The sequence below is a fragment of the Chanodichthys erythropterus genome, chromosome 15, assembly GCF_024489055.1.
Source record: "Chanodichthys erythropterus isolate Z2021 chromosome 15, ASM2448905v1, whole genome shotgun sequence".
Classification (NCBI taxonomy): Eukaryota; Metazoa; Chordata; class Actinopteri; order Cypriniformes; family Xenocyprididae; genus Chanodichthys; species Chanodichthys erythropterus.
The window spans coordinates 15,129,721-15,144,898 of record NC_090235.1 but is presented as its reverse complement, the minus strand read 5'-3'; the positions used below and the strand labels follow the sequence as shown (position 1 = coordinate 15,144,898).

General features: G+C 45.6%; 1 protein-coding gene across 3 annotated transcripts; it reads left to right on the top strand.

Annotated features, from left to right (window-relative positions):
- The first annotated feature begins 205 nt into the window (after positions 1–205).
- LOC137037739 (lysine-specific histone demethylase 2) lies at positions 206–14,697 on the top strand. 3 transcript variants are annotated; one of them, XM_067411965.1, is made up of 21 exons: positions 206–367; positions 816–907; positions 1,018–1,139; positions 1,387–1,476; positions 1,579–1,690; positions 4,402–4,515; positions 4,591–4,629; positions 5,306–5,483; positions 6,031–6,215; positions 6,529–6,699; positions 7,551–7,622; positions 9,354–9,488; positions 11,250–11,421; positions 11,928–12,055; positions 12,695–12,826; positions 12,933–13,007; positions 13,094–13,210; positions 13,285–13,410; positions 13,614–13,736; positions 13,853–14,005; positions 14,510–14,697. In XM_067411965.1, exons 1-21 carry the CDS (start codon positions 352–354, stop codon positions 14,591–14,593), a joined length of 2,436 nt encoding a protein of 811 aa, XP_067268066.1. In that variant the 5' UTR covers positions 206–351; the 3' UTR covers positions 14,594–14,697. The 3 variants fall into 3 exon arrangements, with proteins under 3 accessions (XP_067268066.1, XP_067268065.1, XP_067268067.1); XM_067411964.1 differs by having other exon boundaries at positions 13,853–14,036; XM_067411966.1 differs by lacking the exons at positions 206–367; positions 816–907; positions 1,018–1,139; ... (2 more) ...; positions 4,402–4,515; positions 4,591–4,629 and adding an exon at positions 4,656–5,174 and having other exon boundaries at positions 13,853–14,036.
- Positions 14,698–15,178: the final 481 nt, after the last annotated feature.

The following is a 15,178-nucleotide window of genomic DNA, read 5'->3' as shown; positions in this document are numbered from 1 at the left end:
CTCGAGACAAACTTCGCTTTTAGACGCAAAGCTGAAGCGCTTCTTTCCGTTTCTTCATTAACGCAAGAATCTGAGCAAACAGCGCCGATTACTAAAGAAACGCGACTATTTCAACGCATCCACACTATAATAGAAAACAGCGAACAAGTTCAGAGAGGGACTTTTATTTTGGTTTGTGTTGTTAAGCGCAGCAGCGGAAGTGAGGTCACACACAGTGAGTTTCCTGCAGATGAAGCAGAATAAACGATGCTGGATTTAATGTGTTTCATTAAAGAACAAAGAGGCAAATATTCCTCTAAATAAAGAACAAAGAGTCAAACATCCGGCGGGTGAACAGAAACATCATTATCAATGCTAGCGGATTCAGGTGAGAAAGTGTGTGTGTGTGTGTGTGTGTGTCTGTCTGTACAGTATGTGTGTGAGAGTGTGTGTGTGTGTGTGTGTTCCTCAGTTTCTCTGTGTGTGTACATTATGTGTGTCTGTGTGTGTGTCTGTGTGTGTGTTCCTCAGTCTCTCTCTGTGTGTGTGTGAGAGAGAGTGTGTGTGTGTGTGTAAATGACACTGAAGCAGCAGTGAACACTGAACACTGGCAGTCATACTGATTTATTCTGTCTGAACACACACACACACACACACACAGAGTGAAATACAGTGCAGATATCATTACAGACAGTAAATAAGAGTTGACACACATTCTCACAGCAGATATATGATCCGCACACACACACACACACACACACACACACACACACTTGTGTAGTAATGATAAGTCCTCACACATTTATTTATATATGTGTATGTGTGTGTGTTTTCAGCGGGTCGGTGTCGCGGCAGGAAGCGCTCGGCAGCAGCAGTGGGCGGACCTGACTCTGGTGGGCGTGGCCGCAGCAGCGCACCTGCAGCACAGGTGAGGGTGAGAGACTTCAGAGGAGCGCAGCAGCACCTGTAGGACCCCTGAGAACACGTGTGTGTGTGTGTGTGTGTGTGTGTGTGTGTGTGTGTGTGTGTGTGTTCCAGACGAGAAGGAAAGCCGCAGAGACTGCAGAAGATGATGATCAGTCAGAGAAGAAGTTCAGGAAGTGTGAGAAATCCGGATGTCCAGCGACGTACCCTGTGTGTTTCGCCAGCGCGTCTGAGAGGTGTGTGTGTGATTAAAATAAAAATGACTGCATTACACTAATGAGATTCATCATTGAAACTTTATACAGTACAGATCGTTTCAGAGCAGCTTCACAGTAATAAACAGGAAAATAACAGAATCGGTGCAAACTTCATCATTTATGAGACTAATTCAGATTCTGCTGTGAAGCAGCTCTACAGAAGACAGATCAGTCTTTCAGTGTGTATGATGATTGACTGACTCCAGTGAACGTCTGCTTTCCTCAGGTGTGCGAGAAACGGATACACGTCTCGCTGGTATCACCTGTCGTGTGGAGAGCACTTCTGTAACGAGTGTTTTGACCATTACTACAGAAGGTGAGTGCTGATGGGTGATGATGTGGTGCTGCACTGCTGCTCGTGTCAGCGTCTGATCGTCTGTCTGATCATCTGTCTGATCATCTTTCTGTTCTTCTGCAGTCATAAAGACGGATACGAGACGTTCTCCTCGTGGAAGAGGGTTTGGACCAGCAATGGGAAGAGTGAACCTAGCCTCAAAGCGTTCATGGCCGACCAGCAGCTGCCCTACTGGGTTAGACCAGCGTCTGACTAACCTAGACCAGCGTCTGAGTAACCTTGACCAGCGTCTGACTAACCTTGATCAGCGTCTGACTAACCTTGATCAGCGTCTGAGTAACCTTGATCAGCGTCTGAGTAACCCAGACCAGCGTCTGACTAACCTAGACCAGCGTCCGACTAACCTAGACCAGCGTCTGACTAACCGTGACCAGCGTCTGACTAACCTTGACCAGCGTCTGAGTAACCTTGACCAGCGTCTGAGTAACCTTGACCAGCGTCTGAGTAACCTTGACCAGCGTCTGAGTAACCTTGACCAGCGTCTGAGTAACCTTGACCAGCGTCTGAGTAACCTTGACCAGCGTCTGAGTAACCTTGAGTAACCTTGACCAGCGTCTGAGTAACCTTGACCAGCGTCTGAGTAACCCAGACCAGCGTCTGACTAACCTAGACCAGCGTCTGACTAACCTAGACCAGCGTCCGACTAATCTAGACCAGCGTCTGACTAACCGTGACCAGCGTCTGACTAACCTTGACCAGCGTCTGAGTAACCTTGACCAGCGTCTGAGTAACCTTGACCAGCGTCTGAGTAACCTTGACCAGCGTCTGAGTAACCTTGACCAGCGTCTGAGTAACCTTGACCAGCGTCTGAGTAACCTTGACCAGCGTCTGAGTAACCTTGACCAGCGTCTGAGTAACCTTGACCAGCGTCTGAGTAACCTTGACCAGCGTCTGAGTAACCTTGACCAGCGTTTGACTAACCTAGACCAGCGTCTGACTAACCTAGACCAGCGTCTGAGTAACCTTGATCAGCGTCTGAGTAACCTTGACCAGCGTCTGACTAACCTAGACCAGCGTCTGAGTAACCTTGACCAGCGTCTGTGTAACCTTGACCAGCGTCTGAGTAACCTTGACCAGCGTCTGAGTAACCTTGACCAGCGTCTGAGTAACCTTGACCAGCGTCTGAGTAACCTTGACCAGCGTCTGAGTAACCTTGACCAGCGTCTGAGTAACCTTGACCAGCGTTTGACTAACCTAGACCAGCGTCTGACTAACCTAGACCAGCGTCTGAGTAACCTTGATCAGCGTCTGAGTAACCTTGACCAGCGTCTGACTAACCTAGACCAGCGTCTGAGTAACCTTGACCAGCGTCTGAGTAACCTTGACCAGCGTCTGAGTAACCTTGACCAGCGTCTGAGTAACCTTGACCAGCGTTTGACTAACCTAGACCAGCGTCTGACTAACCTAGACCAGCGTCTGAGTAACCTTGACCAGCGTCTGAGTAACCTTGACCAGCGTCTGACTAACCTAGACCAGCGTCTGAGTAACCTTGACCAGCGTCTGTGTAACCTTGACCAGCGTCTGAGTAACCTTGACCAGCGTCTGAGTAACCTTGACCAGCGTCTGTGTAACCTTGACCAGCGTCTGTGTAACCTTGACCAGCGTCTGTGTAACCTTGACCAGCGTCTGTGTAACCTTGACCAGCGTCTGAGTAACCTTGACCAGCGTCTGTGTAACCTTGACCAGCGTCTGACTAACCCAGACCAGCGTCTGACTAACCCAGACCAGCGTCTGACTAACCTAGACCAGCGTCTGACTAACCTAGACCAGCGTCTGACTAACCCAGACCAGCGTCTGAGTAACCCAGACCAGCGTCTGAGTAACCCAGACCAGCGTCTGTGTAACCCAGACCAGCGTCTGTGTAACCCAGACCAGCGTCTGACTAACCCAGACCAGCGTCTGACTAACCTAGACCAGCGTCTGACTAACCCAGACCAGCGTCTGAGTAACCCAGACCAGCGTCTGTGTAACCCAGACCAGCGTCTGACTAACCCAGACCAGCGTCTGACTAACCTAGACCAGCGTCTGACTGACCTAGACCAGCGTCTGACTGACCTAGACCAGCATCTGTGTAACCCGGACCAGCGTCTGAGTAACCCGGACCAGCGTCTGACTAACCTGGACCAGCGTCTGACTAACCTGGACCAGCGTCTGACTAACCTAGACCAGCGTCTGACTAACCTAGACCAGCGTCTGACTAACCTTGACCAGCGTCTGACTAACCCAGACCAGCGTCTGACTAACCCAGACCAGCGTCTGACTAACCCAGACCAGCGTCTGAGTAACCTTGACCAGCGTCTGAGTAACCTTGACCAGCGTCTGAGTAACCCAGACCAGCGTCTGAGTAACCTTGACCAGCGTCTGAGTAACCTTGACCAGCGTCTGACTAACCTAGACCAGCGTCTGAGTAACCTTGACCAGCGTCTGAGTAACCTTGACCAGCGTCTGAGTAACCTTGACCAGCGTCTGACTAACCCAGACCAGCGTCTGAGTAACCTTGACCAGCGTCTGAGTAACCTTGACCAGCGTCTGACTAACCTAGACCAGCGTCTGAGTAACCTTGACCAGCGTCTGAGTAACCTTGACCAGCGTCTGAGTAACCTTGACCAGCGTCTGACTAACCTAGACCAGCGTTTGACTAACCTAGACCAGCGTCTGACTAACCTAGACCAGCGTCTGAGTAACCCAGACCAGCGTCTGAGTAACCCAGACCAGCGTCTGACTAACCCAGACCAGCGTCTGACTAACCTAGACCAGCGTCTGACTAACCTAGACCAGCGTCTGAGTAACCTTGACCAGCGTTTGAGTAACCTAGACCAGCGTCTGTGGTCTCTGGGCTCAGTGCAGAAGTGTGGCTGTTAATCATGTGGTTTCTGTGTTTCTCAGGTTCAGTGCACTAAAGCAGACTGTAGAAAATGGCGTCAGCTGAGTAAAGAGACGCAGCTGACGGCCGCGCTGGCGTCATCGTACCGCTGCGGGATGAAGCTCAACAGTGTCAAAGTAAGAACACGTCATTCTCCTTCCCGTCCTGGAGCGTGTGCTGATCCTTCACGTGTTTGTGCTTTTGTTTTGCAGATCGAAGGATGTGATGCGTGTTCTCAGCCGGAGGATGTGGTAAAACATTTCATCTCTTGATGCGGTTGATCAGTGCGTCAGTGATTTTACACTGAACCGTACGACAGCGATGTCCTTAAATCAGGCAGAAGTGTGTTAATATGACCATGATGTTCACAGACTCAACAGTGTTCAGATCCATTAACATGATGAACAAACACATTGTGCTCGACATACCTAACTATTCGACTAGCTATGAATTTGTTTTACAAAAATATTCTAATATATTAGTTTAATGGGATGCATGACCTTTGATATCTACAACTAAAGATTGGAGAAGCGTTTCTTCCTTCCTTCTAAATTCATGTAGGAATATTGGAAACTGGATTATATAGTTAGTTGCATTTTATTGTTTGCGTTTAGAAGTGTTTATTTCCCATCAGCCATCAGAACAGACGTGACACACGAAATGAGCAAAGCTTTTTAATACCGTGGAGGAAACAAGCTTCCGTAACTGATTCACCTTTCGCAGTGGAAAACCTGCCAATATCAGGGAATTTTAAAAATGTGATTTCCAGCCTGTAAAGCCATGGAAATGAGCAATGGTCAGTCCTAGTGTTTCTGTAGTACAAACACATGTTTCTGCTTTGCTGTGAAATGTCTGATCATGTCTGAGTGCAGCAGTCTGATTGGTCAGGTGGTGTCGTCTCTGAATGATGATGTTGTTGTTGAACAGCGTGTGCTCGGTGTGGCGGACAGCTGGTGGCACTCCATGCTCATCCTGCCGCCGCTGTTTAAGGACAGTCCCGCCAGTCCGTTCCTGAGCGCTTACTACCCCGACTGCGTGGGCATGAGCCCGTCTGCCGTGCCTGGCAACCAGCGTCCGGAGCAACGGCGGGCAGCGCCGCCTCACAGTGAGTCTGTCATTCACTGGCCGTTAACTCTAATGAACAGAAGCATGTGTTTTCATGATCAACTCGCCAGCTTATTAAGAGATTTAGATTTCATGATAAACAAGAAAACCAGTGTCTATTTTGCTTCTCCAACACATCCTCTTTCAGACTAGTGGACAGAAAACATCCAAAATGCACATTTAAGTGTTTGTTTTATTGCACTTTATGTGTAAAGGCAGAGAGTTTGAGTCATAAATCACTTCAGCTGCTTCACACACACACCAAGGTTTATTTTCTATATTCTGAAGGGTTGTTCATATATCATTCACCTGATTTATAGAACACTTCATTCCTAAAATCATGGTGAAAATGTATTTATTTCTGCCTGTTAACAGTATTTTATGGATAAAAGAGATATCCAAAATCCCTGAATTTTGAAAATGGTTTTTATCAGATCTCTGTTCTGGAAATGTATGACTATTAGTGCATTTTTAATTAGATAATGCCTGTGTGTGTGTGTGTGTGTGTGTGTGTGTGTGTGTGTGTGTGTGTGTGTGTGTGTGTGTAGTTCCCGGACTCTCGTCTTATTTCCAGCCCTTCTATCAGCCGAACGAGTGTGGGAAAGCCTTGTGCGTGAGACCCGACATGATGGAGCTGGATGAATTGTACGAGTTCCCAGAATTCTCCAGAGATCCCACAATGTATCTGGCACTGAGGAACCTTGTGCTGGCGGCCTGGCACCGAGACTGTAAGGTGCGAACATCAGCGCTCAAGTGTTTGTAGTCTCGTATGCTGCTTTAGTTACAGGACCTTCAGGAGACACTCAGGAGTTTGAGGGTTAACTTCCTGTTCATTATCAGCCGCACCGAGGCTTCTTGGGTCAGAGCAGGTTTGGGCTTGTCTGAGTCTGTCAGGACAAGATAAACCCCAGAGAGTCACTCAGTAACTAGCTGTGTGTATCCGACACCTGCGGCTACTAACCCAGATGAATGGAAATCTGGTGTAGAGAACTGTTGGATTGTCAAAGCTGCATGTTGACTTTGTTGTGTTTGCTGTTTACGTGCAGGAGGTTCTGACGCCGCAGAAATGTGCTCCTCACGTGATCGTCCGCGGCCTGGTGCGCATCCGCTGTGTGCAGGAGCTGGAGCGAGTCCTGTACTTCATGACCCGGAAGGGCCTGATCAACACGGGAGCGCTGCAGATCAAATGGCCGCTGCTGCCCGAGTCCCAGCACAACGTGAGTCATTCCCCACATGTAGAAAACCTATATAAACATATATGTTTCAATATAGGTTTTGATATAGGTTTTTAATATATGTGACATATATAAAATTGACCGTTTTCCTATATTATATGTACATATATGTGTGCATATATGTGTGAAACATATGTTTATATAGGTTTTTTCCATGTGGGACCAATTTCACGTGTTTGCACATACATATGTTCTTGCATAATTTTTTTTCGTTAATTCTTAGTTTTTGCCTTGATAATAGAAAATATGAGCTAGGCATCATGTATGATAGTCAAACATGAGATATGAGCTACAAAATGACCAGATCCTGCCATTAGCTATATAGAAGACATATCTTGTATGTATAGGGCTTATATGTGGATATGAAGAAGCAATACAGGAGACCTATATTTCCTGTATATGCACATATATGCACCTCAATTTTGCCTATATGTGGCATATATGCAGTATATATATTCTCATATATGTGCATATACACTGCACATAGGTTTCATATATGCGCATATATACACATATAGGTCTTTCCATGTGGGTCTGTTCGACAAGAATGAGTGAGAACGAGAATGACAAAATAACATCCCGACAGTCATGAGAATTCAAAGGGGAAAAAGTTTTTGATTGTAAATAGTGTCACAGTGTAGAAATACTAGGGGTCATAACAGTTTACAGTAAACAAAGGAGAAGCAGTGCAGTGAAGTGCAAAAACCCTTTCTGTGTGAACGGCCCCCTAAATGACTTTAATGAACTCTGTGTGTGTGCGTGTGTTTGTGTGTGTGTGTTTGTGTGCGTGTGCGTGTGCGTGTTTGTGTGCCTGTGTGTGTGTGTGAGAGCAGAAGGTGCTGGTCATCGGTGCCGGTGCTGCGGGTCTCGCTGCTGCTCGCCAGCTCCAGAACTTCGGCATGCAGGTACGACACACTAAACACACACAAACCCACAGTAAACACACACACACGCACACAAACCCACACTAAACACGCTCTTGTTTTTCTGGATTAATGCTAACTGGATTAATAACCTTCTGAATTATCATTGCCACAGGTGTGTGTTTATCTGCATTATACAACGTCTTCACTCTGATCTACTTTTGTCTGTTTATATAAATAGTATATATTCCATTTGTATGTATATTATATATATTTCTTAAATGTATATTTATCTATTTGTAAAATATTACATGCATACACTACCAGTCAAATGTTTGGGAACATTACTATTTTTTATTGTTTTTGAACAAAGTTTCTTATGCTCATTAAGGCTTCATTTATTTCATAATAAATACAGAAAAAAATAATAATATTGTGAAATATTATTATAATTAAAATTACGTTTTTTTATTTTAATATACTTTACAATATAATTTATTCCTGTGATCAAAGCTGAATTTTCAGCATCATTACTCCAGTCTTCAGTGTCACATGATCCTTCAGAAATCATTCTAATATTATGATTTATTATCAATGTTGAAAGCAGTTGTGCTGATTAATATTATTTTATAACCTGTGACACTTTTTCAGGATTCTTTGATGAATAAAAAGTTAAAAAATATCAGCATTTATTTAAAATAGAAATCTTTTGTAACAATATACACTACCGTTCAAAAGTTTGGGGTCAGTAATTATTTTTCTTTCTTTTTTTGAAAGAAATTAATACTTTTATTCAGCACGGATGTGTTAAATTGATAAAAATGAGAGTAAAGATTTATATTGTTAGAAAAGATTTATATTTTGAATAAATGCTGTTCTGTTGAGAGTTTGTTCAAAAACATTAAAAATAGTAATGTTTCCAATAAGTCAGTTTGTGAAATTTCATCCCTGCTAAATATTCCAGTCAGCTGTAAGTGGTAATATTGAACAGTGTTTAGGAACAGCAGCAACTCCAGCAGAGGAACATGTAAAGTCACAGAGCAAAGCAGTTAGCGAGGGCCGAGGCACATGGAGTCGCCAAACACTCTGTTGATTCCACAGCTGAAGTATTTCAAACTTCCATCGACATTAATATCACAAAAACTGTGCGGTAAGAGCTTGAGTGTGTTTCCATGGTGGAGCAGCTGTGTGTAAGCCTCACATCTCCGGGTACAGTGACAACTGACAAGCGTGGGATGGAGTGGAGTGAACTGGACTCTGGAGTGACGAATCGCACTTCTCTGTTTGTCAGTCTGATGGGCGAGTCTGGGATTGGCGGATACCAGGAGAACGTCACCCGCCTGGCTGTAAAGTGTGCTGGAGGAGGGATGATGGAATGAGCAGTTTCTCTGGGAATGGGCTAGTGGAGGGAAACTTAATGCTTCAGCATACCATATACATTGTGGACAACGCTACGCTTCCAACTCTGTGGGAACAGTTTGGTGAAGGCCCTTTCCTATCCCAGCATGACTGTGCTCCAGTACACACAGCGAGGTCCATAAACACATGGTTGGATGAACTTGACTGTCCCGCACAGAGCCCTGACCGCAACCCATCCAACACCACCGGGATGAGTTGGAGCAGAGATCGCGAGCCAAACCTTCTCATATTCTTAATTGTTTTTTGTAATGATTATAACTTTTCAGTTAATTCATCTGAGGCAGTCTGCTGGGTTGGTTGATGAGGGATTGAAAATGTAAAAACAATTGCCTCTGTTTTCTGATTGGTCATCAGGTGGTGGTTCTGGAGGCCAGGGAGCGAATCGGAGGCAGAGTTTGGGATGATGCGTCATTGGGCATAACGGTCGGGCGTGGAGCTCAGATTGTGAACGGCTGCGTGAACAACCCCATCGCTCTGATGTGTGAGCAGGTAACACACACACAGACACACACACACACACATATATATATATATATATATATATATATATATATATATATATATATATATATATATATATATATATATATATATATATATATATAATATGCATACACACACTCTCACATATAGGTGCTGGTCATCTAATTAGAATATCATCAAAAAGTTGATTTATTTCACTAATTCCATTCAAAAAGTGAAACTTGTATATTATATTCATTCATGACACACAGACTGATATATTTCAAATGTTTATTTCTTTTCATTTTGATGATTATAACTGACAACTAAGGAAAATCCCAAATTCAGTATCTCAGAAAATTAGAATATTACTTAAGACCAAAACAAAGAAAGGATTTTTAGAAATCTTGGCCAACTGAAAAGTATGAGCATGTACAGCACTCAATACTTAGTTGGGGCTCCTTTTGCCTGAATTACTGCAGCAATGCGGCGTGGCATGGAGTCGATCAGTCTGTGGCACTGCTCAGGTGTTATGAGAGCCCAGGTTGCTCTGATAGTGGCCTTCAGCTCTTCTGCATTGTTGGGTCTGGCATATCTTCCTCTTCACAGCAAACTCTATGGGCTTAAGGTCAGGAGAGTTTGCTGGCCAATTAAGAACAGGGATACCATGGTCCTTAAACCAGGTACTGGTAGCTGCAGGTGCCAAGTCCTGTTGGAAAATGAAATCTGCATCTCCATAAAGCTGGTCAGCAGCAAGAAGCATGAAGTGCTCTAAAACTTCCTGGTATATGGCTGCGTTGACCTTGGACCTCAGAAAACACAGTGGACCAACACCAGCAGATGACATGGCACCCCAAACCATCACTGACTGTGGAAACTCTACACTGGACCTCAAGCAACGTGGATTGTGTGCCACTCCTCTCTTCCTCCAGACTCTGGGACCCTGATTTCCAAAGGAAATGCAAAATTTACTTTCATCAGAGAACATAACTTTGGACCACTCAGCAGCAGTCCAGTCCTTTTTGTCTTTAGACGCTTCTGACGCTGTCTGTTGTTCAAGAGTGGCTTGACACAAGGAATGCGACAGCTGAAACCCATGTCTTACATACGTCTGTGCGTAGTGGTTCTTGAAGCACTGACTCCAGCTGCAGTCCACTCTTTATGAATCTCCCCTACATTTTTGAATGGGTTTTGTTTCACAATCCTCTCCAGGGTGCGGTTATCCCTATTGCTTGTACACTTTTTTCTACCACATCTTTTCCTTCCCTTCGCCTCTCTATTAATGTGCTTGGACACAGAGCTCTGTGAACAGCCAGCCTCTTTTGCAATGACCTTTTGTGTCTTACCCTCCTTGTGCAAGGTGTCAATGGTCGTCTTTTGGACAACGGTCAAGTCAGCAGTCTTCCCCATGATTGTGTAGCCTACAGAACTACACTGAGAGACCATTTAAAGACCTTTGCAGGTGTTTTGAGTTAATTAGCTGATTAGAGTGTGGCACCACGTGTCTTCAATATTGAACCTTTTCACAATATTCTAATTTTCTGAGATACTGAATTTGGGATTTTCCTTAGTTGTCAGTTATCAAAATTAAAAGAAATAAACATTTGAAATATATCAGTCTGTGTGTCATGAATGAATATAATATACAAGTTTCACTTTTTGAATGGAATTGGTGAAATAAATCAACTTTTTGATGATGTCATAATTATATGACCAGCACCTGTGTGTATATATACACACACACAGAGCTTGATCCAGTGTAAGTCGTGTATCATGTGCTGTGTTCAGTTGGGTCTGCGGATGCACACATTGGGTGTGCGCTGTGAGCTGATCCAGGAGGGCGGACGTGTCACTGATCCAGCTCTGGACAAGCGCATGGACTTCCACTTTAACGCTGTTCTGGACGCCGTATCCGACTGGAGGAAAGACAAGTCCCAGTCCCAGGATGCACCACTGGGCGGTGAGACTCCTGTCATGTGATCTGTTATGTCATATATGATCACGACAGCAGCTGTTACAGATGACACACATGTGGTTTGATTTCTACTGAATGAATCCGGACAGGATATTCAGTTCAGGCAGCTGGATGAGAGGAAAGATATATGAAGTAATCAGAGAATAAGAAGAAATCAAGCCTTCATTATCAAACTCCTGACTGTGAAACATATTTTACTGGACTGCACAGTTACTAATAGACAATGTTTTTACTCTGAAATATTTAACTGGCATATTTTAAATAGTATCACCTGAATTTTTTTGGGAAAAAAAAAAGTTTGTGAGACGAGGTACAACTTTTGTTATTCACGTTGTTCTCTCCATGAAAGATGCATTACAGCCCTTCTGCTGTCATACTGTTAAAACATGATAAATAATAATAATAATAATAATAATAATAATAATGCAGTTGAGGGTGATTGTGTGAAACTGATGGGAGTTTGTTTGTTTGTTATTGTGCCGGATGTTCAGAGAAGATTCAGGAAGTGTACAAGACGTTCCTGCAGGAGTCTGGACTTCACTTCACTGAGCTGGAGGAGAAAGTGCTGCACTTCCACCTCAGTAACCTGGAGTACGCCTGCGGGAGCACACTGGACCAGGTGTGTGTGTGTGTGTGTGTGTGTGTGTGTGTGTGTGTGAGAGAGAGAGAGAGAGAGAGTGTGTGTGTGTGTGTGAGAGAGAGAGTGTGTGTGTGTGAGAATGTGTGTGTGAGAGAGAGTGTGTGTGTGTGTGTGTGTGAGAGAGAGTGAGTGTGTGAGAGAATGTGTGAGTGTGTGTCTCGAGCTGTAGATCATCAGTGTGTGTGTGTGAGAGAGAGAGTGTGTGTGTGTGAGAATGTGTGTGTGAGAGAGAGAGTGTGTGTGTGTGAGAATGTGTGTGTGAGAGAGAGTGTGTGTGTGTGTGTGAGAGAGAGTGAGTGTGTGAGAGAATGTGTGAGTGTGTGTCTCGAGCTGTAGATCATCAGTGTGTGTGTGTGAGAGAGAGAGTGTGTGTGTGTGAGAATGTGTGTGTGAGAGAGAGAGTGTGTGTGTGTGAGAATGTGTGTGTGAGAGAGAGTGTGTGTGTGTGTGTGAGAGAGAGTGAGTGTGTGAGAGAATGTGTGAGTGTGTGTCTCGAGCTGTAGATCATCAGTGTGTGTGTGTGAGAGAGTGTATGTGTGTGTGTGTGTGTGTGTGAGTGTGTGTGTGTGTGAGAGTGTGTCTCGAGCTGTAGTTCATCAGTGTGTGTGTGTGTGGCAGGTGTCGGCGCGCTCGTGGGATCATAACGAGTGTTTCGCTCAGTTCTCCGGCGATCACACGCTCTTCACTGACGGATACTCGTCTGTCCTGCACAATCTGGCTCAGGCACTGGACATCCGGTTCAATACCGCGGTACTTCAGCGCACACACACACACACACACACACACACACACACACACACACTGCTCTTCTCCATCAGTATAGCTTCAGCTGCTCACAGTAAGTGTGTGTTTGCAGGTCCAGCATGTGGAATATTCTGGAGACGTAGTGAAGGTCACGTCCACCTGCGGCTCGCACTGGAGCGCACAGAAGGTCTGAAGCATCACACTAAACCTGCGTCTCTTCATCACGTTTCTCCCTTTGACCTTCACACTATAGTCACATGATATCCGTTGTAGGTTCTGGTGACGGTGCCGCTGGCTCTGCTGCAGAAGAACGTCATCTCCTTCAATCCTCCTCTGCCCGAGCGGAAGCTCAAAGCCATCCACAGTCTGGGAGCCGGAGTAATCGAGAAGGTGAGTGTGGAGTGAGTGTGTGTGAGGCGAAGTCTTGGCCATGACGCTCACGCTCTCGTACCGCTATGTTTCAGGTTGCCCTGCAGTTTCCCACACGCTTTTGGGACAGTAAAATCCAGGGAGCAGATTATTTCGGCCACGTCCCGCCCTGTCCGGAGAAGAGAGGCCTGTTCAGTGTGTTCTACGATATGCGTCCGCAGGTACGACAGAGTTTCTGCTCACGAATGACTACAAAACAGGGCTGCAATTTATGTTTGTTTTTGGTTTATGAAATGAGGTGATTAACCAGAAAATGATGACGGTCAAATTCAAGATTATATGAGATGTTTTAGTTATATTTAGACTGGATTTTTCTTACATTAAAGGCTGCTGTTACAACTGTATGTAACGTGTGTGTGTACAGGGTGAGGAGTGTGTGCTGATGACGGTGATCACGGGCGAAGCTCTTGCGCTGGTCAGAGACCTTCAGGACACACAGGTGGTCGATCTGTGCATGAGCGTCCTCAGAGAACTCTTCCAGGAGCAGGTGAGCATCAACATGAGCTACAGATTACATCAGTAAACTTTGACCTGACGGGTCATCTGTGTTCTCGCTCTGGTGACGATCATCATGACTTGTATTGTTCTGATATTGTGCTGAAGGACGTTCCGGATCCGGTGAAGTACTTTGTGACTCACTGGAGCAAAGACTCGTGGTCTCAGATGTCCTACAGCTTTGTGAAGACGGGCGGTAGCGGCGAGGCCTATGACATCATCGCCGAAGACGTGCAAGGAAAGCTGTTCTTCGCTGGCGAGGTCAGACTTCCTGTCTGTATGTTTACGTCAGGTGCTCATGCAATGATGAACTCTATTTCCCTGTGCTTCATAGCGAGTGGGAGAACACGAGGACTGTCGAGTGCTTCAACATTTTATGAGTTATGGAGCTGAACTGATCTGAATAATGACACTATTGTCGTCTGTAGAGCTGCTTTACTCCTGAATCTGAATTCATAAGTGATTCTGTTAATTTCCTGTTTATTACTGTGAAGCTGCTTTGAAACAAGTACAACTAAAACTACGAGACTCTATTCATCGCTCTCTCACTGTCTCTGTGGAGTTTATATTTAATTAAATTTTTTGAGAGCTTTTGTCCCCTTCTCTCTTATATTTCTTTAACGTGTCCGGTGTCAGAAGCTGCCATGCTAAATTCATTGTAAGTGTGGTCATAAAAATCTGTCTGAAACCACTTACTGACCACACTGTTTTTACCAGATGATCATGTTCAGCATTGCTAACTAGTTTCTCTTTGATTCTCTGCAGGCCACAAACAGACACTTTCCTCAGACGGTGACGGGCGCGTATCTGAGCGGAGTGCGCGAGGCCAGCAAGATCGCAGCGCTGTAGAACCGCCTCACCGTACAGAATCCTTCAGAACCGCCTCACCCTCTAGAACCCTCCAGAACCGCCTCACCCTCTAGAACCCTCCAGAACCGCCTCACCATCTAGAACCCTCCAGAACCGCCTCACCCTCTAGAACCCTCCAGAACCGCCTCACCATCTAGAACCCTCCAGAACCGCCTCACCATCTAGAACCCTCCAGAACCACATCGCCCTCTAGAACCCTCCAGAACCACATCGCCCTCTAGAACCGCCTCACCCTCCAGAACGTGTCGCTCTCCAGAACCGTGTCGCCCTCCAGAACCATCTCGCTCTCCAGAACCGCCTCGCCCTTCAGAACCGCCTCACCTTTCAGAACCATCTCGCCCTCCAGAAACGTTTTACCCTCCAGAACCATCTCGCTCTCCAGAACTGCCTCACCCTCCAGAACCGTTTCACTCTCCAGAACTGCCTCGCCCTCCAGAACCGTGTCACCCTCCAGAACCATCTCGCTCTCCAGAACCGTGTTACCCTCCAGAACCAACTCGCTCTCCAGAACCGACTCGCCCTCCAGAACCGCCTCGCCCTCCAGAACCGTGTCGCCCTCCAGAA